This window comes from Bufo gargarizans, chromosome 2 (genome assembly GCF_014858855.1).
Source record: "Bufo gargarizans isolate SCDJY-AF-19 chromosome 2, ASM1485885v1, whole genome shotgun sequence".
NCBI classification, from domain to species: Eukaryota; Metazoa; Chordata; class Amphibia; order Anura; family Bufonidae; genus Bufo; species Bufo gargarizans.
This window is the reverse complement of record NC_058081.1, coordinates 473,810,955-473,837,072: the sequence shown is the minus strand read 5'-3', so window position 1 is coordinate 473,837,072 and position 26,118 is coordinate 473,810,955. Positions and strand designations below refer to the sequence as shown.

Sequence of the window (26,118 nt, the reverse complement as noted above, 5' to 3'; positions counted from 1 at the left end):
CTGGCCACTAAGACGAATAATAAACGCCACTTCTTGGCCTGTACAGATCACTTTACTGCAGTTACTTGCTTATCTATACACTGAGGTGATATTACAGAAAGGATTAGAATGATAGATAAGACAGGATCCACCATTCACAATAGGTGATTGTCAAAGCTCATGTATTCTTTCCTTGTACAATGCCCTCTGCACAGCTCACAGAGCATGCCTAGAAAACTCTCCCATAGAAGTCTATAGGGTCCCCTCGAGACCATTGTGTCTATGGCCAATGGGGCTGCCATAAAGCAATTTTCTTAATGCTTTATAAATGCTGTTAAGGACAGCTCAGGCAAGATGGCCACCCCCCACAATCATGTTCAGAAAATAAAATAACACAATCTGCAATCAGAAAACAAAAACAGAATAGGAAAAAAGGATGCACTGCTATCTGGGTTTAACTGGCAAGTCTTTGCTTTGGTCATTATTTTCCAATTAATGATTTTAGAACACCACTTTTTTTTTTTTATCAAGACTGTGTCATTTGTTTTAGGTAATTTTCATACAACCTCAAGTTCAGAGCCAACCAGAGATCAAAACAAAAATTAAGAAACCTTGTGAAGAACCTCCTCAGGGACCCCCAGCTACCAAAAAGAAAAAGGAGGAAAATCCTGAGGTAATACTTGAGCTTAGTACTCATTGGTTAATTTTGTTCCTCAGCAAAGAGATGTTGTTTCTTCTTTATGACAGGACCATATCCCTAGTGTATCTTTTTACTCTGGAAGACCTGACATATGCAAGAATTCTGCAGACAGCCCATTGACTTCAATAGGAACTTTCTAATGTCCATGTCAATTGCAGGGGAAACGAATGCTTGTTGCCAGATTCCTTCTCAGATTACATCTGAGTACTACCACTGTTCAGCTTATAGCTGGTATACCCTTCTCAAACAGGATTGTCAAGAACAGACAATTAGAGATGGCCTTGCGGTTCGCCTGGCGGTCGTTTCGCAACAAACTTTGCGTGTTCGCGATTCGCCATATTCTTTTACATTGTGAAGAACTTTGACCCATGACACATCCATCAGGTGGTACAGGACAGCCAATTGAGATGTTTCAGCACCTTATAAATAAACCTGATCTGGGCGCCATTTTACATTCAATGTTTTGCCAGTGTAGGGAGAGGATGCTGTGTAAAGCAGGGACAGGCTGTTAGGGACACCAAACACTAGCTAATAGGGCCAAAAAAGTCATTTTAAGCACTAGTATAGGTGTGCTATCGATATATGTGATACACAGAGGGGGGCGATATACTTATAATATACTTTTATAATGAGTCAAAAACACATATCTATATAGTGATCACCTGGAAGTCAGGGGCCTAGGGGCTAGGGGCTTACTAAGGCCATTTTTATATAGGGTAAGGTTCCGGACGGGGTCGCTCTTATCAGGGTGGGTGGTCTGTGGTTAGGCTATCAGGGCCAGAATAGCAGCCCCCTGTAAGGCAATATCACGGACAGTTCTTGGCCCAACCTGTCCTTCAATACCACATCATCATCTAGCCCAGGGATGGATGTTTTTTTGCTTTCCCTCCTGGATTCATCGATGTGCACTGGAACCCCCCGGATTGTGGTAGGACATATGGTTTCTGATTTGGTGCCGCCGAGCACCTGATTTAGTGCCGCCGAGCACTTGTTATTGCCTACCACATCTATGCTTTTTGGTTAACTTTAATAATTTAATATATTTTCATTTTGAGGGATATCTTTTCCATTCACACGTCCGCAAAATGGGTCCGCATCTGTTCCGCAATTTTGCGGAACAGGTGCAGACCCATTCTTTTTCAAAGGGGCCGGAATGTGCTGTCTGCATTTGCGGATCCACATCTGCATTTGCGGATCCACATCCGTATTTGCGGATCCGCACTTCCACATCTGTGCTTCCGTTTTCGCAAAAAAATAGAACATGTCCTATTCTTGTCCGCAATTGCAGACAAGATTAGGCATTTTCCATTATAGTGCCGGCGTTGTGCGGTCCACAAATTGCGGAATGCACATTGCCGGTGTCCGTGTTTTGCGGATCCGCAACACACTTACGGACATGTGAATGGACCCTCATAGTAAAATTATTAAAGGTTACGTTTTATCTTCATGTATATTCTAATGGATTGCCTTCCTTGTACAATGTTATAATATACTTTCTATGTTAGAAAGTATATTATAGTGCATTTGTATTGTGCGGCAGTTGTGTGCGGTTCTGCTGCGATACTGCAGGTATATAGAGGGATAAGCGTTATTGGAACAAATAATTTCTACAGGTGTGATATACCAGTCGTCCCCCAAAAGAACAGATTGAAGCGGGGTGTTATATACCAATATACTTTCTTTATAGTGCATTTCGGTACTGTATAGTGCATTTGCGCATGCGCATACGCGAAAATTTAATTGCCGATATTTCGCATTGGAAAAAAAAATGAATGGAGATTGGAAATTTAAATAATACATCTGGTATGTCACTGTCCATGTTGTGGGACTATTTGTGTCTTCTAGTAATTATTTCTTGGCTGCAAATATGAGCTGAAGGTTTTCAGCTTCGCCTGCCATTAAAATGAATGGGACTCGCCGCAAACTTGATCGCAAACCATCCCGGCAGATGTTAGTCCATCACTACAGACAATCAATTTAGTGTACTCCTGATGCTGCTGCCACCTCCAGACTCTGTCATTGGGCCACTCTGTGGTCTCCTCATGCTGCTTCCACCTCACCACTATGTCATAGGGCCAGTCTGTGGACTTCTCAAGCTGTTCCCACCCTCCCTACTTCATGACTAGGCCACTATTTTTCCTTTCGGCCTGGCTGACATCATCATTTATTTGACCCTTCTTCTGATCTGTCGGAAGGAAGAAAAAATTAGACACACAACGGATCCTGTCTGTGTAACAGCTGTAAGGCCTGCATGACATGGTCCCTATTTTGCATCAGAATTGGCTTATGATTTGGTAGACAAAAGCAGGAGTGGGTACAAAACACAGAAGACATGCAAATATTCCATTAACGTGTCATCTCTGTTTTGGATCCTCTCCTGTTTTTTTGGCTTTAGCAATACTGATGGATTACTGACCAAATGCTGACCGAGTGAAGGCGGATGCTCCACAGACAGGATCCGTTTTTTTGGGGTTATTGTTCTGACGGATCAGAGAAAGGACAAAATAATCAGTGATGTCAGCACAAACTTACTGCTGACACCCAATCTACTCTGTCAGGGGGGCTCTACTTGTATAAGCATTTAATAGAACAGGTGTGGAATCAGCTGCCGACGGTGTAAAAGTGCGCTTCTTCTTGACGCCAACATTGACCTGTAAGGCTGAGTTCACACTTGAGTTATTTAGTCCGTTTTGGCCCCGTAACTGCCCAAATAAGTGAAATGTGCAGTGATTCTATGAGCGACACCTGTCATCTGCATGTCATACTGACTCACAGTATTGTTTTACTACCACAGCAGACTCCCTATGCGTGTTACTACAAGGCACAGTGTACTACACCACTATAAAGCCAGGAAATATACTTTTTTGACACAATTCGCCACGAATAAATTCGGATCGAACCCAATTTTTTCGAAAAATTCTGCGAACCGGCCAAATCGAATTTCTGAGAAATTCGCTCATCTCTAACACCACGCTGTCCACAGGTTGCATGTGATATTGCAGATCAGTCCCATTCACTGAACTGAGCTGAACTGTAACACCACACACATCCCATGGAAAGGTATGGTACTTTTTTTTTTCTTAAGAAAATACAGCCATAGAACACCACCTTCCCATTCACTCTCTCCTTTAATGACATTGAACATGATCTCAATGTGTATTAATGTTAATTCTGTTTCCTTCCTTCTCCCCAGAAAATTGCCTTTATGGTAGCACTAGGCCTTGTTACAACAGAACATCTGGAAGGTGAGTTATATTTCATGGCTTTTGTATATTGTCTTTAGTATTCTTTTAAGCTGTTTTTAGATCTGTTACTAGAAAAGCTGGGTGACAAAAATATCCGGCATGAAAGTTCCTTAATCTGTTACCCAAATTTTCAAAACCCTAAAAGGAAAACCAACAGTGATAGTAGAATAGAGGATGTTTCACTGTAGATATATCACCACCATCACAGTCCCAAAATTGGCTATTACGCAGCTTCCCCAGATCCCAAAAAAGGCAATTTGACAGCATACTTATCGACCTTTAAATTGTGAAAATTTTGATATTTTTGTCCACTTTTGTGGTGCGGTTTACAGGATACTCCCTTAAACTGTAGGTAAGTATGTTACAATGATACTAGAGCAAAACATAATTTCCTTCATGGGAACATGGGAAAGGTTGGACCCTTATGAAATGCTTCAGGGGCCACCTGAATGGCAAATATGCATGGATAAGCAATGATGGCAGTGAATGGGGTTGTATCAAGGAATGGATGTGCTCATAGGCACATTAGGCCTAATGCATATTAAGGGGAATTGGGGGGGGGGGATTTATCATAGACCAGCATTTTTACGCCAGTCTGATATTTCTTACGCTGCTGGAAGATGAGCCTAATTTATGCCTAAAGTGAAATCTATGCCAGCTTGGAGCTGGTCTACATTTTAGTCTTCTTTCTTGCCAGAAAACTGGGGCTAAACAATAAAAATACGTTGGGCTTGCTGGCCCCGTCCTCTCCACACTTTTCTTGTGAAAATGGCAAGAGCGGCATAGAAACGCCACTTCTGCCAAAAATTAGATACAATGGCATTTAAAAAGTTGCAGACATGAGGTTTGCAACTTTTTTACACCAGAAAACTGGCAGTATATGTTCGGCTACTTTCACACTAGCGACAGCCTTCTCTGGCAGGCTGTCCCGGCGGGCCGGCCGCAGCACGGACATCATGCCAAGAGGCGGCCGGAATAAAACTCCAACATGTCATAGTTTTATTCCGGTTGCCTCTCGGCATGTTTGCCATTCTGCGGTCAGACCTCCGGCCCGCCTTCATTATAGTCAATGGGGTCGGAGTGGACTTCTGGCAGCACGGTGCACTAGCAGCAGCACAGATTCGGCTGCCGTTAGTGTGAAAGTAGCTTTAAGTAGGTACAGTGCTGTTATTGAGAGGAGGCTATCCAGGGGTAGGCTGCAGAGGCGGCTACATGTTGTGAGGCACCTACCGCTCTACCCAAAAATATGAAAACCATACATGATGTAAGTCGTGGTTGTCTTTAAGGGGTTATCCAAGACCTATAATGCCCCCCCCCCCCCATATGCTTAGGCCCCTCACACACAATGTACTTATCCGTGATGCTAGGGAGGGGAGACTCGTTCCTATCCGCATGACAGGGATATGCAGAGGCGCCCATGCCAGCATCAGAAGCTAAGCAGGTGGTGGGGATCGAGGTAAGTACAATCTGTGTGAGGAACCCAGGTATATGGGGGGGGGGGGGGGCATTATAGGTTGTGGATAACCCCTTTAACTGGTGGAGTCTAAGAAGTCAGTCTGTGCCTACAGGTTCCTGAAAGTCTTGAACGGCATATTTGACTGGCTAAGCAGCAATGCCAGCATGGGGAATCTATAGTTAAATATATTCGCCTTTCAGGAGGTTGGGAAAGCTGGGTAACACATGGTATATCAGAGCCACCCAAGAAAAGTCATTTAGGATGCAGCAGATACCTGTAAATGGCTAATGTCATTACCCATCTGCTGCTGACAGAGTGAGAGAAGCGTAGATCATTACCTAGGGAGCCATTAATGACAACTTTACCCACTTTCAATTAACATTACTGTTCAAACCAAAAGGAAAACACAGAAAAAAAACTGAAATGTGTTAATCTGCAGTAAATGGCATTAAGGCGAGGTATATTCCTTCCTCGGCATCTGCAAACTGACATCTGCCTTCCAACAGTAATAAAAATGATCCACCATTTCCATTAATAGCTCTTCACCGCTATGTTCTTCTCCTAATACCCAGCCACTTGTATATACGGCGGATACAGTACATCCCACAGTACCTATCACTTATACCCCTGGCTCGGCCGTGATGCACTCTTTACCATGTTTCATTAGCATAATGCATACACTTATATCAATCCCTTTCTGCATTCGTTACAGATTTGATGCATTTGCTCATTTAGAATGTTTTGCTGATGGTTGAACTTTTTCGATTTACCGCATACTACATCATGGAGACTGATCCCGCTATTTACATGTAGGCACAGGCATTGCTATAAGTATAAGGGGTGCATAACAGTTGCAAAAGAAGGCACCAGTATTGTAAACCGCCTATGATAGCTGTACCTGGGGGGGCTGTTAAAGATTAAAGAGAGCTTCCACTTACACCTCTACATATGAGTTTTATTAAGGCCTCATACACACAACCGTATTTGAATCTGCAAAATACGGATACCATCTGTGTGCTGTCTGTGTTTTTTTGCAGACCCATTGACTTCAATGGGTGCATGATCCTCATTTGAGGACCAGAATACGTAGGGCATGTTCTATAATTTGCTGAATGGACTTGTTTTACATGCATTGGATGGTAGCTACCTTACTTCAGTAAAGAATCGGTTGCCCTCAGCTTCCTAAATTCACCAGTATGGATTACGTCCTCACCTACATGGACTTCGACTTTAAGATATTGTATATTTTGGTCTCCAAAATGGCTAGTAAAGTACATATTTACCCTGTTTTGATTCAAATAACGTATGAACCATGTCCATGCTATAAATATGTCTATATAACGTAAATCATATCCTCTTCAAAGCCAGCCAAAAACTGGTTAGTAAAAGTGGGGGCACTGTGGTCCCCATCACATGTACCTGACTTTGGCAGGACCACCTGTCATGAAACTTGAAGGAATTATGTTCTAGGGCGAAAAGTAACATTTAACAGACCTGTTATACAAAATCAGAGGCAATGTCTAACTGCCTGGACACCCGCATAAGATGGGACACGGATGTACAAGCTCTCAATGGCCACACTTGCCAGTCTGTAGTCTTCCTGCCAGTGAAATTCTGTCAAGATTTCCAAAAATGGGAGGTATTTCCGAACCTCTATTTGTAAAAATAGTTATAGATGATCCAACACTCTCAGAAGTTGCCGATCAACAACCACTTATAGTTTTCTGGTGCATCTTAACAATTTGTGATATTCTAGTGAGAGGATGGTATAAGGTGACACAGGTAGATGGGAAAAAAAAACTGGTAGAAGGGAATTTTACCAAGGGGCAATTACTGATGAGGGCATTGCTATTTTTGTGAGAGGCTACATCGGACAATGCTGGAATTAGAATTTTGGAGGGTATGAATTGATAATTACAGATGTAATTACATGTAAGACACAATATGTGGTATACTCAATAACACGTGCGGCCCATATTATATAGAAAAAAACATTAGACCGATGCATAAGACCGATTAGGCAAACTTACATTCAATGCAGATGGAGTGCATAGACATAGGGACTCCTAATCAAGGAAGCGGAATTAATTATGAAAACTGGGGAGCTAGGACCACTAGGCCTTGGGCCTCATGCACACGGCCGTTGTTTTGGTCCGCATCCGAGCTGCAGTTTTGGCGGCTCGGATGTGGACGCATTCACTTCAATGGGGCCGCAAAAGATGCGGACAGCACTCCGTGAGCTGTCCGCATCCGTTGCTCTGTTCTGTGGCCCAGCACAAAAAATATAACATGACCTATTCTTGTCTGCACTTTGCGGACAAGAATAGGCAGTTATATTAAAGGCTGCCCGTGCCGTTCCGCAAATTGCGGAACGCGCACGGACGCCATCCGTGTTTTGCGGATCCGCGATTTGCGGACTGCAAAAATCACCATGTGCATGAGGACTTAATGATAGGAGTGACTTATATGCAATAAAGAGAAGATTTTACCATATGGTGAGTGCCGTGCTTCCTTCATTTACTAGCTGGTATTTTAAATATAGACTTTTCTAAATACCTTCAGTCACTCCAGTCATCCCTCAGGAGGAGCATTCTCCTCTCTATGCACCTTGTTGCCACCCGCCAGATAATGCACTGTATATGTGCTGCTAACAGGAGTGGGGGGAGGGAAGTAACAACAGCTCTGTGCACATTTCTTGTCCAGGCCAGATGTGACAACTTAATTGAATATCTTTACTACATATTATACTCTAATAGCATAGGAGGTGGTAATAAAGTCCTGATTGTGGTCCATATTCTCGCCATGTTTACCCCCTTCCACAACATGATGACCTAGCACCAGTCTTTCCACCCGCTGTAGGATAAGGCTTTTTATTTGGAAGCTCTTTATTCAGAGGATCTTGAGTAGCAGAACGTGAAGAAAGCTGGACATACAGATAAAAAGGATTCATATGGATACTATTGTATACTCTATATGGTCTACTACATGTTCTTTCCTAGGTGCCTCCTAGATGCAGAACACAGTGCAGACACCACAGCACAAGGAATTCCTACCGACAGGGTTGCCATTTAGAATAGGTGGGCCCCGTGCCATCATACATTCAGGGCCCACTGGACTTTATTATTCTTGTAGCTTATGCAGTAATGTACTGTGCTTATTGACTGTAAGTCCCTTCCTGGGAATGTTTACAACCCTCTTGGGACTGCCTACTTATGGTTGGGGATTACATAAGCCCCACCCAATTTGGTCAGGGACAGCGCAAATTTGCTGGGACAGTCTCTGAAAGGTAGGGACAAATCATTGCAAATTCAGGAATGTTGCCAACTTTGGTGTACATGTGATGGCCATGTCTAATAGAGGAGGTTGTTATTTTTTGGTCCTTAAGACGGGGAATGTAATGGTGATAGAGCAGTGAATAAGGCCTGACATGGCCTGCCTAAGGTCCTGTAATACAGACACATAGGGCCTCCTTATGGTGCCATGCAGGTTGCATCTAAACAGCTTTGCATCTGCATGAGGACCAAGGGCCACTGTGACCCTTGGGCATGTTTTCCTATAATGCACAGAACTTGCAGGAACTGTCTCTACTACATCCTGGAACAATGCATACAAGGCTTTACAGACTTAACTTTTTTATTTTTTACAAGTGTTTTTTTACATTTTCATTTTGCGTGTAGATTTTATAGTCAACTCTGCTTTATCTGTTTTTTTTTTTGGTTTTTTACAAGTGTTTTTTTACTTTTTCATTTCGCTTGTAGATTTTATAGTCAACTCTGCTTTATGTTTTTTTTTACAAGTGTTTTTTTACTTTTTCATTTCGCTTGTAGATTTTATAGTCAACTCTGCTTTATGTTTTTTTTTTGTTGTTGTTTTTTTTACAAGTGATTTTTTACTTTTTCATTTTGCTTGTGGATTTTATAGTCAACTCTGCTTTATTTATCTATGTTTTTTTTTTTTTTTAAGGGGCATGCATTCTCGTTCAAACCTGACCCTATTCTTTGCATTCCACTTCACTTCAACTTTGTTTTCCTTCAATGCACTGCATTTATTAAAGAGGTGTAATATCTATCCCTGCCTTTGACATATGGGGAATACTAATGTAAATGTGTTTCCACGGTTACAGAGATCCAAAGCAAACGTCATGAGAGAAAAAGGAGAAGTACGGCCAATCCGGCTTACAGTAGCCTCCTGGAACCCGAGGTATGACCAACCTCCACTCGTAATAATAAAAACTTTATGCCTTGCAGAAGTCAGGGACGAATAAAGGAAATTCATTCAGTACGATCGTCCAGCAATTTTCATCATGTATGATGGAATGGGGAGGGGGAAGGGAATACGGGAACCAGAATGAATTGTATGATCAACTCATGCATATTCAGAGCCCCAAGCAAGAGGGAATGGGGTGGGGTGGGGGGGGATGTGGTACAGACTTTTGACATTTGGAAAATAAATTGGCAAATGAACAGAAGCCAATGTAATTGCTTTGTGTTTTGTGACAGTCAGCTATGATGTATAATGTTCAGCGTAGTTTATATTCCATACCAGAAGGATTACCGCACACAGCAATTTTACCCCCTAAAACGCTGAATAATCAGATTGAACATTTCTATCAGAAGGGATTGAGGATAAAAACTTGTGTGCGCGAAAAACATAAAATCAGTGATGAGTAAGCAGAGAGAAGTGCTGAGCTGACAGCAAGCAAGGGGCCTGGAGACATTACTGAGGACACGGAGATTATTTCATTACGTTTGGTAGATATAAGCTGAGTTCTGAGGCTCCTCCACCAACAGTCCAATGTCGTCTTTCAAGGGGGTTGCACTTTTGTTTGAAAAGAACCCCATTGAAATCTCATTGTGTTCAGCCATATTTTGACTATTCAAAACATACTTTATTTTTTGTACTGATTACTGTGAATGGATTAATGGATCACAGACTTAAAGGGAATGTGTCATCAGAAAATTACCTATTGATTACCGGTAAATCTAGTTTTCATTATAAACATTTTTTTTGTATTTTATGTGATTTTATTTTATTTTTTCCATATCCCTATCTAGTTAAAAATTTCCTAAAATCCTGTCGTTTTAGCATCGGGCACTAAGCTTAAAATATGTCAAGACTTCCTGTTCTTTGAGTGCAGCCATATGAGCCATAGACACAATGGACAGGAAAAGGCTCAATGGGGGAGACTGGTGTAAACGAAAACTGGTGTAAACGAAAACTGGCTAGAGTGATCCGGCAAGCATTTCCGTCGCTAGAACTGGCTGCCAGATCCGGCAAAACGTACACCAACTGATGGCATTTGTAAGACTGATCAGGATCCTGATCAGTCTTAAAAATGCCTGATCAGTCAGAAAAATGCATTGAAATGCCGGATCTGTCTTTCCGGTGTCATCCGGCAAAACTGATCTGGCATTCCGGTATTTTGAATGCCGGATCCAGCACTAATACATTCCTATGGAAAAAAATGCTGGATCCGGTATTCAGGCAAGTCTTAAGTTTTTTTGGGCCGGAGAGAAAACCGTAGCATACGGTTTTCTCTTTTGCCTGATCAGTCAAAATGACTGAACGGAAAACATCCTGATGCATCCTGAATGGATTACTCTCCATTCAGAATGCATAGGGATATGCCTGATCAGTTCTTTTCCGGCATTGAGCCCTTTTGATGGACTTTTATGGGAGAGTTTTCTAGACATGGTCTGTGACCTGTGCAGAGGTCAGGAGGGGGTAGGTAAGCTGTCATATCACTCATTATGACTGGTGGACCTTGTGTTATCTCTGCAGAGATTATATCTGTCATTGTAATTCTGCCTATGATGATAAAGTGATGGCTGCTGATAAGTTATCTCTAGATTATATATTTTACAATATAAATATAAATAGGGATATGGAAAAATCAAAAACAAAAATCATCAAAAAAATATATTTAACTTAAAAATGTGATTTAAACAATAGGTGACTTTCTGATGACACTTTCCTTTTAACACTCTGACAAGTGAAAAAATACTTCATCCTTATGCTTCAATATTTTATAGCCCAAGCTAGGACTGGATTAGGAAACATGAAGAAAGGGTTTGCTTGACTATAGTTGATTTTTTTTAACCTATTTTTTGCCTTGCTGAGATTTTCCTTTACAATGTGCATTGAACAACCAACATATTTGTGAACATTAGTTATTGAGTGAAATGCCAGATGTCGAAGTCTTTGTGTCTCATGGCGTTCTTATTGTGTCTTCAGAGGAAACGCCTTGCATCAAACTATATGAGTAACCCGTTCTTATCAGGGAAAGGTAAGTTGCCAGCTCTGCCACCTGCTGTATATGTCCAGTTAAAAGCAGTACAGTCATCCCTCAAGATACAATGGCCTCAGGATACAATATTTTCAACATACAATGGTCTTCTCTGCCCCACCGCAATTTGAAACCAGACTCAACATACAATGTCTCAAACTCAGATCCAACCAATCAAGAACACTTCTCTGGTAAACCAGCTGTATTAGTTGCTAGTTAGCAGCTATTCCTGACTGTTATGTGTAAGGACTTGTTTTATCTGTCTTAGTTATCTGCTTATTTTTCTTAAATCTTCATTTTCCCTTATCTTGGATGACATTTTGGGGCTTTGGAACCGATTACTCAACCTACAATGGTTTCAACAATGGTCGTCCTGGAACCAATTAATATTGTAACTTGAGGGACCACTGTATACAGTTGGCGCTGCCATAGTTCCAGTTTTTGCTTTGTTGCAGGCCGTTAATTGTTATAATCTATGTATCCACTTTATGCCCTATCCCTAACAGTTAGTTATACATGAGATAGTGTACCACCCTTTCTCCTAAGAATATTCTGTTACCGCAGAGTTTCAGGACCCCCTAAAGCATGAGGCTATACACAACTCCAAGTTAACATCCAATATTCTTAGTATTTACAATAATGGGCAATTATTCCTCATGATGCATGCCTCAGTTGCTGCAGAATCTCTTTTGGAAAACATAATCATTATAATTCATTGATTAATATGAATTTCAATAGTTTTACAAGAGCTGTGTTGTTTTCTACAGTACCAGTCACATTCCATCTGAAACAGTGCCAGCCACAGAGTCCTCATAAAGGCTGGAACTTTACAAAATATAAAAAGATTACAAACAGTATCATAATCACAAGAATAATCTTTCAGAAGCTTCCATAAAGTGCACAAATAAGAGTCTATTCACATGACTGCATTTTTTGTCTGTGTGCTCTCCTTGTCAGCAATCAGACCAGCAGTGCTATTTACAACACTGTGTCAGGTCCATGCCAAAACACTAAAGCATGCCCTATCTTGGACTATGTTTCCTTCAACATGAACCTGGAATCTCCAGTGGTCGCCATGTCCATTTCCTACATGAACATAGGGACCTCACTGCCACACTAAAATCTGACTGCAGCAGCCACAACCCAGAAAGTTTTCAATGCGGACATTTGAAGAAGCCCTAAGAATACATGTAGTGTCCAAATAACTCTACATCATATATTTCCCAATTAATAATTGTCCTTCAGATGGTAATGAATCATGAAGGCCACAGGGCATTTGGCCATTTTGTCTTCCCTGGCCCAAACAGTGCATCATTATTTCCCTTGTGTCCCTCCAAAATAGCACCAGGCATAATCCCTCTTTATAAAGTGCTAGCCACATATTTTCACTAAAAGAGCAAGCCACAGAGGAATCCATAAACCAAAAGAGTGTCTCTTAATGGAGTTAACCACATATGGCCCATAAAGCAAACAAAGGGGAGCCCACAATCAGTGCTGGTTTGATACTCTAGTTAACAGTTGCTCACATGTAACCTCCTCTTTATGGTAGATGCTATTTGGTGTCAGATGCTTACTGCAGCAGGAGATATATGACATCTATGTAGTGTCCCTCAATTTTGTCTAGTTAAACTGATCTGACATCAGAATAGAATGATAATACACATATAATTACAATGACAAATTACATAAACAGTAATACAAACAATACACACTTTAATATTAAGACCTAGATTTCATGCTGTCTTGTGCCATGTGATGACCAGTGCATATCATAGTCACAATGATATATTTTTGAGCATGTTCTTCTCTGGATGACCCAGCATGTTCATGCATTACACAGACTGCCCATTGATTTGAATGATAACTGTGTAATTCTTCATGTCTCCTGTGGTGGTGCTGCTGGAGAAATGAACTGTTGCCCCACAGATTACAGCTGATCACTCGGGGGGCAGCTTATCATCAGAGGGAGGTTTGTAGCTAAAAGGGATTATTTTTAAAGAAAGTGAATCCTATGAAGGAAGCAACCATCTTTATGAATATTCATGATTCTTGGACCTCGAAAGGGTCAGGGCATGCCCTTAAGAATGTGTACAATGTGTTTTTTTGTTTGTTTTTTTGCTGAAATATGGATTACCACTTTTTTGTGCCCAGTGCTATTCTCTAAGGCCTTGAAGATCCTCCATCATCTCTATATTTGGATGACAGATCTCATCGCTATTTTTCTAGTGAACATAAAACAGTCTATTGGGTTTTATTAACTGATGTCCCGGAGTTATTAGGATCCTCATCTTAGGGTTGATAGCTATGATTAATGTACCTCAAGCAATTCCGTGAGCAAATTGATTAGTTGCTAATAGGAAAATAGGATATTTTCAGGTAATTCATTTTACCGGTTGAATGTCATGGAAAGTCAACACCTTGCGTGATCAGAACGTTGACCTTATACAGTCATGTACAGTATACCTCAGAGCAGCATACTCATTAGTGTACAATATGCAAAAATTACTGTTTTGCAAAAAGAAGTTCTGCTGTATGCATATGGGTTCAGACAGCATAGACTTTGAGGCTACTGACACTAAGGGAATGTCAATGAGATCCACAATCGTCTTTAATGATAATTGGGCAAAAGATCAATTATGAGTGGTAATGATATCATTCATCAGTGGCGAAACTGAGTTTGAACTATCTTCCACCCATCTTGCATGTAAGTTTATCATTCTGTCTATAGGTTTAACCGGAAATGTAAACAAATTAATCAATATTAGGTGACCTATGTTGTTATAATGGGTCCATCATGTGGCTTAGATATTAGATACTTGCAAACAGATCCTGTTGTCAGTCTAATGTTTTTAGGGACTAGCAGACCCTCGTCAGGAGATGGAGGGGAGGTTGAATTCGGCAAAGTTGTTGTTTTGCCAGAATAGTAGCAGTAGCCAGTAAGCTCCCTTGGTTGTAAAGAGTTGACATAACTGTTCTACAGGGCGAACAGACATGGAGGAGTGGGCAACATTTATGACCTACCAACAGCTGGGCAACTATAGAGTCAAGCATTTTTTTTCTATAGCTTAACCCTTGTAGATATACTGGATATATCATTTTCACTGTAGAACTGCTTTGGTTTCTTTGCACTCAAAAAACAGCACACCCTTAAAGGGCAATTTACACTTCAAAGGGGAACTTTTTTGTTCATTAACTAAGTCTGCTCATTAACTAAAAGTCATGAGATGAAGTCATATCTACAAAGGCCTCATGCACATGACCGCATTACAGATCCACGTTGTAACGCTCCGTCATATCGTGCCCATAGCCTGCTATGGATAATTACACAATTTTATATGATCCAATGTATTTAATATCACTGAGGTATCCTTCCTTTAAAGTATCCCACCCAGGGGAGAAAAGGATGCCCTATGGAGGCACCATCTAGCACTTCAAGGAGTAATATGGCTCTGTGGGGACTTTGTGTGCTATTATACAAGGTTCTAAAGCTCCGGTCACACTGAATTCTGAATAATTCCAATGACTTTTATTAGAATCCTATGGTATTCTGATCATCAGAGAGCAACTTGAAAAAATGAAATTACTCAGGTGTGGACATATGGCAACTGTTGACAAATATATATTGCTTCCAACCACCTTCTTGCTCCGAGCATCACATGGCACAAGTAGCTGCTTACCATAATAACAGCTAGGGTTATTTAGTAAAAAAAATTGTACTTGTTGCTCATACTCACTAGTACTGGGCGCGAATATTCTAATCACGAATTTTAATCGCGAATGTCACCACTTTGAGAATTTGCGAAGATTTAAAATATAGTGCTATATATTCGTATTCAGGAATATTCTAGATTTTTTTTCATCTGAACCCATGATCCCTCCCTGCTTCTTGCTTGTGGGCCAATGAGAAGGCTGCAATGTCTTTGTCTGAGCTTTGCAACATCCCTAACAACCAATAGGAAAGTTGCCTACCCCTTACTATATAAGAACCTCCCCAGCAGACATTTTCTATAGTTTTTTGCAGTTATGAGAGAGAGCGAGCAGTGTCATTGCTGTGCTCTCTGCTTTCCACTCATTACATTAGATAGTTAGTTAGCTCATATATATATACAAACCGGATTCCAAAAAAGTTGGGACACTAAACAAATTGTGAATAAAAACTGAATGCAATGATGTGGAGATGGCAAATGTCAATATTTTATTTGTAATAGAACGTAGATGACAGATCAAACGTTTAATCCGAGTAAATGTATCATTTTAAAGGAAAAATACGTTGATTCAAATTTTCACGGTGTCAACAAATCCCCAAAAAGTTGGGACAAGTAGCAATAAGAGGCTGGAAAAAGTAAATTTGAGCATAACGAAGAGCTGGAAGACCAATTAACACTAATTAGGTCAATTGGCAACATGATTGGGTATAAAAAGAGCTTCTCAGAGTGACAGTGTCTCTCAGAAGCCAAGATGGGTAGAGGATCACCAATTCCCACAATGTTGCGCAGAAAGCTAGTGGAGCAATATCAGAAAGGTGTTACCCAGCGAAAAATTGCAAAGACTTTGCATCTATCATCATCAACTGTGCATAACATCATCCGAAGATTCAGAGAATCTGGAACAATCTCTGTGCGTAAGGGTCAAGGCCGTAAAACCATACTGGATGCCCGTGATCTCCGGGCCCTTAAACGACACTGCACCACAAACAGGAATGCTACTGTAAAGGAAATCACAGAATGGGCTCAGGAATACTTCCAGAAACCATTGTCAGTGAACACAATCCACCGTGCCATCCACCGTTGCCAGCTGAAACTCTACAGTGCAATGAAGAAGCCATTTCTAAGCAAGATCCACAAGCTCAGGCGTTTTCACTGGGCCAGGGATCATTTAAAATGGAGTGTGGCAAAATGGAAGACTGTTCTGTGGTCAGACGAGTCACGATTCGAAGTTCTTTTTGGAAATCTGGGACGCCATGTCATCCGGACCAAAGAGGACAAGGACAACCCAAGTTGTTATCAACGCTCAGTTCAGAAGCCTGCATCTCTGATGGTATGGGGTTGCATGAGTGCGTGTGGCATGGGCAGCTTGCATGTCTGGAAAGGCACCATCAATGCAGAAAAATATATTTAAGTTCTAGAACAACATATGCTCCTATCCAGACGTCATCTCTTTCAGGGAAGACCCTGCATTTTTCAACAAGATAATGCCAGACCACATTCTGCATCAATCACAACATCATGGCTGCGTAGGAGAAGGATCCGGGTACTGAAATGGCCAGTCTGCAGTCCAGATCTTCCACCTATAGAGAACATTTGGCACATCATAAAGAGGAAGGTGCAACAAAGAAGGCCCAAGACGATTGAACAGTTAGAGGCCTGTATTAGACAAGAATGGGAGAGCATTCCTATTTATAAACTTGAGAAACTAGTCTCCTCGGTCCCCAGACGTCTGAGTGTTGTAAGAAGAAGGGGAGATGCCACACAGTGGTGAAAATGGCCTTGTCCCAACTTTTTGGGGATTTGTTGACACCATGAAATTCAGATTCAACATATTTTTCCCTTAAAATGGTACATTTTCTCAGTTTAAACTTTTGTTCCGTGACTTATGTTCTATTCTGAATAAAATATTAGAAGTTGGCACCTCCACATCATTGCATTCAGTTTTTATTCACGATTTGTATAGTGTCCCAACTTTTTTGGAATCCGGTTTGTATATATATAATACAGATAGTTAGTGGGAGATAGTCAGAGTAGGTTAGTGATATAGTGTAGCTGATAGGTTCTGCTGTCCATACAGACATGCTACATACATAGTGCTGTGATGTCACAAGTTCACAACAATACTTAGTACACCAATCAGTAATATGTAGTCAGACCTGCTAAAATGTGCAGTTGCCAATTCGCAATGGCGAATATATTGGAGCACTCCATCTGCATATAAAGCTATTGTAATGTTCTGCCGTGCCAACCATTTTCTCCAGTCTCAAGAAACTTCTAGCAGCTTGAAAAATGTAGCAAAAGTGACCCACGCCTGTATTGCGCACACAATACGCGCATATTACATTGCCGATTTTCGCAATCAAGAAAATAATGGCAAATTTGTGAATTCACGAAATTATGACGAATATTTGCCCAAATATTCACGAAATATTGCGAATTCTAATATTGCCCCTGCCGCTCATCACTAATGGTCACATTTATATTCAAGTTGTGAGTATAGCAACCAGTGACATTTGAGCTGCGCCCATAGTTTGTTTCAAGCTGTGCCAATAGCAACTGGTCCCATTCGGAATGTGCTCATAGCAACCAGTCTCATTGAAGTTATATCCATAGCAACCAGACACATTCAATATATGCCCATAGCAACTAATGATGATTTTTTTAAGCTGCCTAAACAGATTCAATTTCTAGGGAAGGTTCCAAGATGCCAAAACTAGATCCTGAACACTGTGGGCAAAACTGCACTACTTCATAATTTGTGTCTTTTACACCTTGATACTGTATGTGCCCTGCCTTAGCCATTGACCACACTTCCTCAAAACATAATACTATACATCCTTCATTAATCCTCCATCATGACAACTGCATTTTAGTGTCCATAGTTCAAATGATCAAAGTGGCATGGACAGTAAAAGGACTAATCCCACAATAACTAATGCTTATAATATATGCTTGTATCTGTACTACCACTCTGATTTATTGCATTTGTCTTGTGAATTTTGACCACTAACCTATTTCTGCCCTTCTTTATGTGCTAGCGATTGCGGATTCCTATTGGAAGGTATGTTGGTTCTTTCATCATTACATTAAACTATTATGCAAAATATCAGGATTTAGGATTGTAACTCAATGGAGAAAATAGCCATATTGTTATGATGGTTTATATCAAGTCCTAAGAGTAAAGCTGCCCACAGACATTAGAAAACTGGAGTCAGGAGAGTGATTCACATTTTGGATAATCCATGGAGAATAGAAATAGTCAGCTCTAGGTGGATATCGTCTTAGCCCCTAGCCCTCCGAGTATATGCCCTCTACTTTCCTTTGCACTAATCCTGATTGCAAAAAATGTGTGATCGTGTTGCACAAAAAATGTGCTAGAATGCAGTTTATGGCAAAGCCATCTCCCAAAAGCGTCCGACCATCCACATAATCCGAACCAAAAAACCTTGCAAGGATCAGTACTTCTCCTTACTAAGGCTTGAAGTAGCATTCTGTGCCTTGGGGTTAGCCTGACCAAGCATCCCACCAAGGATCGACAAATGGCTGGTACTGGCTGCCCCAGATGGATAGGCTGTGCTTTGGAGAGTGGGGTGAAAAACCTGATGACTACACATTGCACCAAAGAACATATCTCATAATGGGACCTCATTCCAGAGTCAATCTTTTCAGTCTAAGATTCAAATTTAACAGAATCTTTGATTTGTGTCAATGTGGTTTATTTTCTTCATATTATCAGTTTATATTTTATCATCTGTTTTGTGTAGCATTATCTGGCATTAACTCAACAGCTAATGTTTTAAACTCATCAGCATTTTACACTCAAATGGGAAAAAATACCTTTCATTATCATGAATTGGACATGATGGAGTCTTATAAATTATTTATCATTTTGTCTTAGTTCGTATAGGATCGGGCTATGGTCATCAAGACATCCCAACCAACTTATCTTGGGGAAAATGATCACTTGTGGGGGGGAGGGGGGAGGATATATATAGAGAGGATAGTCCTTGACAAAAATAATGGACTTTTAACAGCCTTGTCATCCCTGGTAGAAGGTTGGAGTGTCTCATGACCAGTTCATCTGTTTCTTATTTGGTAAAGTTATTGTATTTTATAGAGAGAGGAGCCTTGTATGGGTTTACATTAGTTGCTCCTTTGGCCCATACACACATTGACCTGGGATATAGTAGGTAATTAATGTTGCTCCTTTCGCCCATACACACATTGACCTGAGATATAGTAGGTAATTAAAGTTGCTCCTTTGGCCCATACACACATTGAACTGAGATATAGTGGGTCATTCATTTTTGTTCCCACCTTTTTGGATCTAAACATAAATGCCAAGGTGATTTGAGCGCTATTGTTTATGGAAGATTATTGAGTTACTGAGATGACCAGTCTCCATCTAATGTCAATACCTTATGAAAGCCAATATGAATATTTTACAAATTTTACTAATTTACAGGTCAAAATTAAAATTAATTTGTTTTTCTCCCTTAGAATGAGATCATTCATGATGAACACTGCTCAGCATGCAAACGGGGCAGTAATTTACAGTTGTGTGGAATGTGCCCAAGAGCTTACCATTCAGACTGCTTAGATTCACCAGTCAAAGTAGCACCCAAAGGAGTCTGGATGTGTCCAAAGTGCCAACAGAAGGTGAGGAGAACTTAATATCAGTAACTGTGAAAATTGTAATCTAGGCTAGCTGAATTTTTATTTTTTCCTGGCTAGAAGATCTCAAGTCATCCAGTTTTCAACAACTGCTCTATGCACCATAAAATGGCCAAAAAGTATCCAACAGAAACTGCTCAAAGATGAGATTATTGGAAACCCTCTCTAAATGGAGAAGGCAAGCAACACTGCTTGACCTTTGTAAGCCTAAGGTCCACACAATGATCAAAGACCAGTACTCCCTCCCCTCTTCAATGAAGCTTAGACATGCACTTTCTGCCCTGAGATCTGGCTGGCACAGAAGCTTCCAAACAGGGCTTAACAACTGGTTTTCTCCCCAAAAAGAGGGAGCCAGGGGTTGAAGGGTGGTAAGGACCTGAAGGTCATCACCACTTAAAAAATCAGTGGATCATAGGCATGTATAACAAAACACTTTTTCCAAACAATTTTGTTCCATCAGCATACCACATTTTAACATTTCTGCAGTGCCTTGGACCCCATGTTAGGCCTGCATAGCCATGTACCCACCCCCTGCATGTTCTAAGCCACTATTGTTCCTTAAAATATCAACATTTTTATTTTTATAAATTTTATTTTTAATACAATCAAAAAATCTTATCTATCCTGGACCCTGCATTTGATTTATTTTATTATCTTATAGGTATTAAAAAAGGAAACCGTGCCATGGAGTGGGGCCCTCGCCATCGTTCAGTCTTACGTCACACATAAATCTGGTGGGGACCTTTCTGTTATTTCTAATTTTAAAAATGAGGCTTATGTGGTAAAATGGAGCATTAACCAGCTATTGAAAAACCACATCTCACATCATGCCTAGACAGCATCAAGACATGCTAAGAGTTGTAGCTTAGTAAGACTTGGGGGACCACAGTTTGGAAAAAGTTATCTTTTGTATGGTTAGTGTGGTCCATACTGTCCTAGAGGAGCATACAAATCCATACCCAATAAATTTACTAACCTACTACATATATATATATATATATATATATATATATATATATATATATATATTTAGATATATTTGATATCCAGCTAAATCTAATTTCTTGTTTTACAGTGAAAGAGGAGGAGAAAAGGAAATTATTGAAGAAAGGTAATGAATTGAAAAATGAACAGAGACAGCTTGAAGACCAAGAACGACGGCTGAACAATGCTATAAAGGTCAGCATTCATTGTCTTCATCTGCAGAAATATGAAATGGTTAGATAGGACCATGTTCTAGTTAATATCATGTTTAGGCAAATATTTAGTTTAGAAGTAGTGGATGGGCTCCTCATTTTGACCACCATCTCTTTCCGAAGGACCTAGCACATCCTTCTGTTACAGGGACAGCTCACAACTCATTTTACCCTGTAGTAGTACTGCAGTTATTCCCTAATTCAGTGTCCATGTGATCATTGTCTCTTTGGGGTGGAGATGAAATATAGGGTGAAAGTTTTTAATACAACTGTTCCATAAGTTTGGGATACCCGTGTAAAGGTTCCTCACCCATGGTTTTATATAGACTAAACTACATATAAATAACTGCTATTTTCTGATCCTATTGTAAAATTTAAAGTTAAATTGGTTGATGAGGATTAGAAAAACATGGCAGCCTTCTTCCAAAAACAGTTTACATGCAAATATTTGTATCATATACAGTACAGACCAAAAGTTTGGACACACCTTCTGATTCAAAGAGTTTTCTTTTTTTTTCATGACTATGAAAATTGTAGATTCACACTGAAGGCATCAAAACTATGAATTATATACAAAACATGTGGAATTATATACATAACAAAAAAGTGTGAAACAACCAAAAATATGTCATATTCTAGGTTCTTCAAAGTAGCCACCTTTTGCTTTGATTACTACTTTGCACACTCTTGGCATTCTCTTGATGAGCTTCAAGAGGTAGTCACCTGAAATGGTTTTCACTTCACAGGTGTGCCCTGTCAGGTTTAATACGTGGGATTTCTTGCCTTATAAATGGGGTTGGGACCATCAGTTGCGTTGTGGAGAAGTCAGGTGGATACACTGAATAGACTGTTAGAATTTGTATTATGGCAAGAAAAAAGCAGCTAAGTAAAGAAAAACGAGTGGCCATCATTATTTTAAGAAATGAAGGTCAGTCAGTCCGAAAAATTGGGAAAACTTTGAAAGTGTCCCCAAGTGCAGTCACAAAAACCATCAAGCGCTACAAAGAAACTGGCTCACATGCGGACCACCCCAGGAAAGGAAGACCAAGAGTCACCTCTGCTGCGGAGGATAAGTTCATCTGAGTCACCAGCCTCAGAAATCGCAGGTTAACAGCAGCTCAGATTAGAGACCAGGTCAATGCCACACAGAGTTCTAGCAGCAGACACATCTGTAGAACAACTGTTAAGAGGAGACTGTGTGAATCAGGCCTTCATGGTAGAATATCTGCTAGGAAACCACTGCTAAGGACAGGCAACAAGCAGAAGAGACTTGTTTGGGCTAAAGAACACAAGGTATGGACATTAGACCAGTGGAAATCTGTGCTTTGGTCTGATGAGTCCAAATTTGAGATCTTTGGTTCCAACCAACGTGTCTTCGTGTGACGCAGAAAAGGTGAACGGATGGACTCTACATGCCTGGTTCCCACCGTGAAGCATGGAGGAGGAGGTGTGATGGTGTGGGGGTGCTTTGCTGGTGACACTGTTGGGGATTTATTCAAAATTGAAGGCATACTGAGCCAGCATGGCTACCACAGCATCTTGCAGCGGCATGCTATTCCATCCGGTTTGCGTTTAGTTGGACCATCATTTATTTTTCAACAGGACAATGACCCCAAACACACCTCCAGGCTGTGTAAGGGCTATTTGACCATGAAGGGGAGTGATGGGGTGCTGCGCCAGATGACCTGGCCTCCACAGTCACCGGACCTGAACCCAATCGAGATGGTTTGGGGTGAGCTGGACCGCAGAGTGAAGGCAAAAGGGCCAACAAGTGCTAAGCATCTCTGGTAACTCCTTCAAGACTGTTGGAAGACCATTTCAGGTGACTACCTCTTGAAGCTCATCAAGAGAATGCCAAGAGTGTAATCAAAGCAAAAGGTGGCTACTTTGAAGAACCTAGAATATGACATATTTTCAGTTGTTTCACACTTTTTTGTTAGGTATATAATTACCACATGTGTTAATTCATAGTTTTGATGCCTTCAGTGTGAATCTACAATTTTAATAGTCATGAAAATAAAGAAAACTCTTTGAATGAGAAGGTGTGTCCAAACTTTTGGTCTGTACTGTATATATATATAAATATATATATATATATATATATATATATATATATATATTTATATAAAAACAGTTGTGTTCAAAATAATAGCAGTCAGACATCACTAACGTGATCAATCACTGTTTTTGGTAGAAATGATATTTCTACATGGCAAATAATTTACTAGCAGGAGTAGTAGAGTAATAGAAACCCAACAGACCCAACAGTTATGGCATGCATGCTGCTGATTGTCTGTAATTAAATCACTTATTGAAAGGGGCATGTTCAAAATAATAGCAGTGTGGAGTTCAATGAGTGAGGTCATTTATTCTTTGAAAAACAGGTGGCAATTATTGCCCTTATTTAAGGAAGGAAGGCAGCAAATGTTGCACATGCTGGTTACAGTGCATTTCTCTCTGAAATTCTGAGGAAAATGGGTCGTTCCAGACATTGTTCAGAAGAACAGCGTACCTTGATTAAAAAGTTGATTGGAGAGGGGAAAACATATAAAGAAGTGCAGAAAATGATAGGCTGCTCAGCTAAAATAATCGCAAATGCTTTAAAATGGCAACCAAAACCTGAAAGACGTGGAAGAAAGGGAAAAACTACCATTCGAATGGATAGAAGAATAGCCAAAATGGCAAGGACCCAACCAATCAGCTCCAGGAAGATCAAAGAAGGTATAAAGTTACTTGTGACTACTGTTACAATTAGAAGACGCCTATGTGAAGCCAAGCTATCTGCAAGAAGCCCCCGCAAAGTCCCACTGTTGAAAAAAAGACGTGCTGAAGAGGTTACAATTTGCCAAAGAGCTCAATGACTGGCCTAAAGGGACATTTTGTGGACTGATGAAAGTAAGTTTGTTCTTTTTGGGTCTAGGGGCCGGAGACAGTTTGTCAGATGACCCCCAAACACTGAATTCAAGCCACAGTACACTGTGAAGACAGTGAAGCATGGTGGCGCAAGCATCATGATATGGGGATGTTTCTCATACTAAGGTGTTGGGCCTAGTTATCGCATACCGGGGATCATGGATTAGTTTAAATACAGCAGAATACTTGAAGAGGCCATGCTGCCTTATGCTGAAGAGGAAACGCCCTTGAAATGGGTGTTGCAACAAGACAACAACCCCAAACACACCAGTAAACGTGCAACATCTTGGTTCGAGACCAACAAGATTGACGTTATGGAGTGGCCAGCACAATCCCCAGATCTTAATCGAATAGAAAACGTGTGGGGTGACATCAAAAATGCAGTTTCTGAGGCAAAACCAAGAAATAGAGAAGAACTGTGGAATGTAGTCCAATCATCATGGGCTGGAATACCTGTTCACAGGGGCCAGAAGGTGGTTGACTCCATGCAACACAGATGTACAGCAGTTCTCAGAAACAGTGGTTATACAACTTAATATTAGTTAAAGGGAACCTGTCGTCACCTTTATGCTGCTCATACTAACAGTAGAATAAAGTAGAGACAGGTGAGTTGATTTCAGTGGTCTGTCATTTATAAGTTAAAAGTAAGTGGTTGCCGAGAACCGACATCACAATCATTGCAGACTAGGTCTGAAAAAGAGTCACGGCCACCTGAGAAGAGTCATGGTTATTCATGAATTCCTGCTCTCCTGCCCACCTGCTGATGAGTGACAGTCTTCTACCTACTTTCTCCCTTTCTCTCTAGGAGAGAACTGCCAATCATCAGCAGATGGGTGAGACTGCAGGATATTATGAATAACCAGGCCTCTTTTATAGGTAGATTTGACTCTTATTAAGGCCTGGGCTGCAATGATCATGATGTCGGTTCTCGGCAAACACTTACTTTTAGCTCATGAGTGACACACCGCTGAAATCAACTCACCTGTCTCTACTTTAATCTACCGTTAGTTTGGGCAGCATAAAGTTGATGACAGGTTCCCTTTAAGTGATTCAAAGGAAAGCAAAATCTTCAAACATTTTTCAGTTTATATAGTGAATGTAAAGAAAAATACAAACTGCTATTTTTTTTAAACAGTCTAATATTCACTTTTCTTCATTTTTTTCGAGGAACAACACAAATTTGATATATTTTTATTCATGTTTTGATTTGGAATAGAATGTGTAGTGTTCCCAATGCATTTGTGTGTTTGGAAATAAAAGCTATTAGAAGGATTTTGAGCTTTATTCACTTTTTTTAAACACACTGCTATTATTTTGAACACAACTGTGTATGTATATATATATATATATATATATATATATAAAGCTGAGTGTATGTGTGTGGGTGTGTATGTATGTCTGCTAAAGGAATCCGCACCGTCGCATTTACAATCACGAAATTTGGCACCCCGGTACATCAGGTGTTCGAGAAGGCTTTAGACCGTGTCTCAGCCTTCTAGATATTCCCAAAAAAATGCATTAGGCAATAGAAGCCTGGTCACATGACCCTTATCAGCCAATAGAACCTTAGTCTCCACATACACACAGTTTTAAACCAGGTTTCCATACAACCGAGCCATTTTTATACAAGGTCAGCTTTAAAGGGGCAGGGCGCTGTGGATGACACTGTTAGGGGAGTGGAGTGCTGTGGAGGTCCCAGTTCAGGGGCAGGTAGGGTGGCCATTCAGGCCACCCTTAAAATACAGACTTAAAAACTCTTCCAGGCCCGCTAAGCCACGCGCCCGGTCCGATTAGGACAAACACCCTCCCACTCTGCAGACGACAGGGATTGAAAAAATGAAGATAAAAATCAACTTCTGTCAGCTACAGTGGTGGGAGGAAGGGTGACTAGGGTGACCTCTGGCCACCCTAGTGGCAGGCTGCTGTGGAGGTCACAGTTAAGGGGACGGTCCGCTATGGAGG

General features: G+C 40.7%; 1 protein-coding gene across 1 annotated transcript in view; it reads left to right on the top strand.

Annotated features, from left to right (window-relative positions):
• Positions 1–26,118, top strand: part of PHF21B (PHD finger protein 21B) — a 115,889-nt gene that overhangs the window by 88,353 nt on the left and 1,418 nt on the right. The window contains exons 7-14 of the mRNA XM_044277442.1: positions 530–652; positions 3,873–3,924; positions 9,504–9,580; positions 11,615–11,666; positions 18,412–18,434; positions 19,874–20,032; positions 20,709–20,781; positions 21,123–21,226. Coding sequence (XP_044133377.1) covers positions 530–652; positions 3,873–3,924; positions 9,504–9,580; positions 11,615–11,666; positions 18,412–18,434; positions 19,874–20,032; positions 20,709–20,781; positions 21,123–21,226 — 663 coding nt within the window. The remainder of the gene's footprint in view (positions 1–529; positions 653–3,872; positions 3,925–9,503; positions 9,581–11,614; positions 11,667–18,411; positions 18,435–19,873; positions 20,033–20,708; positions 20,782–21,122; positions 21,227–26,118) is intronic.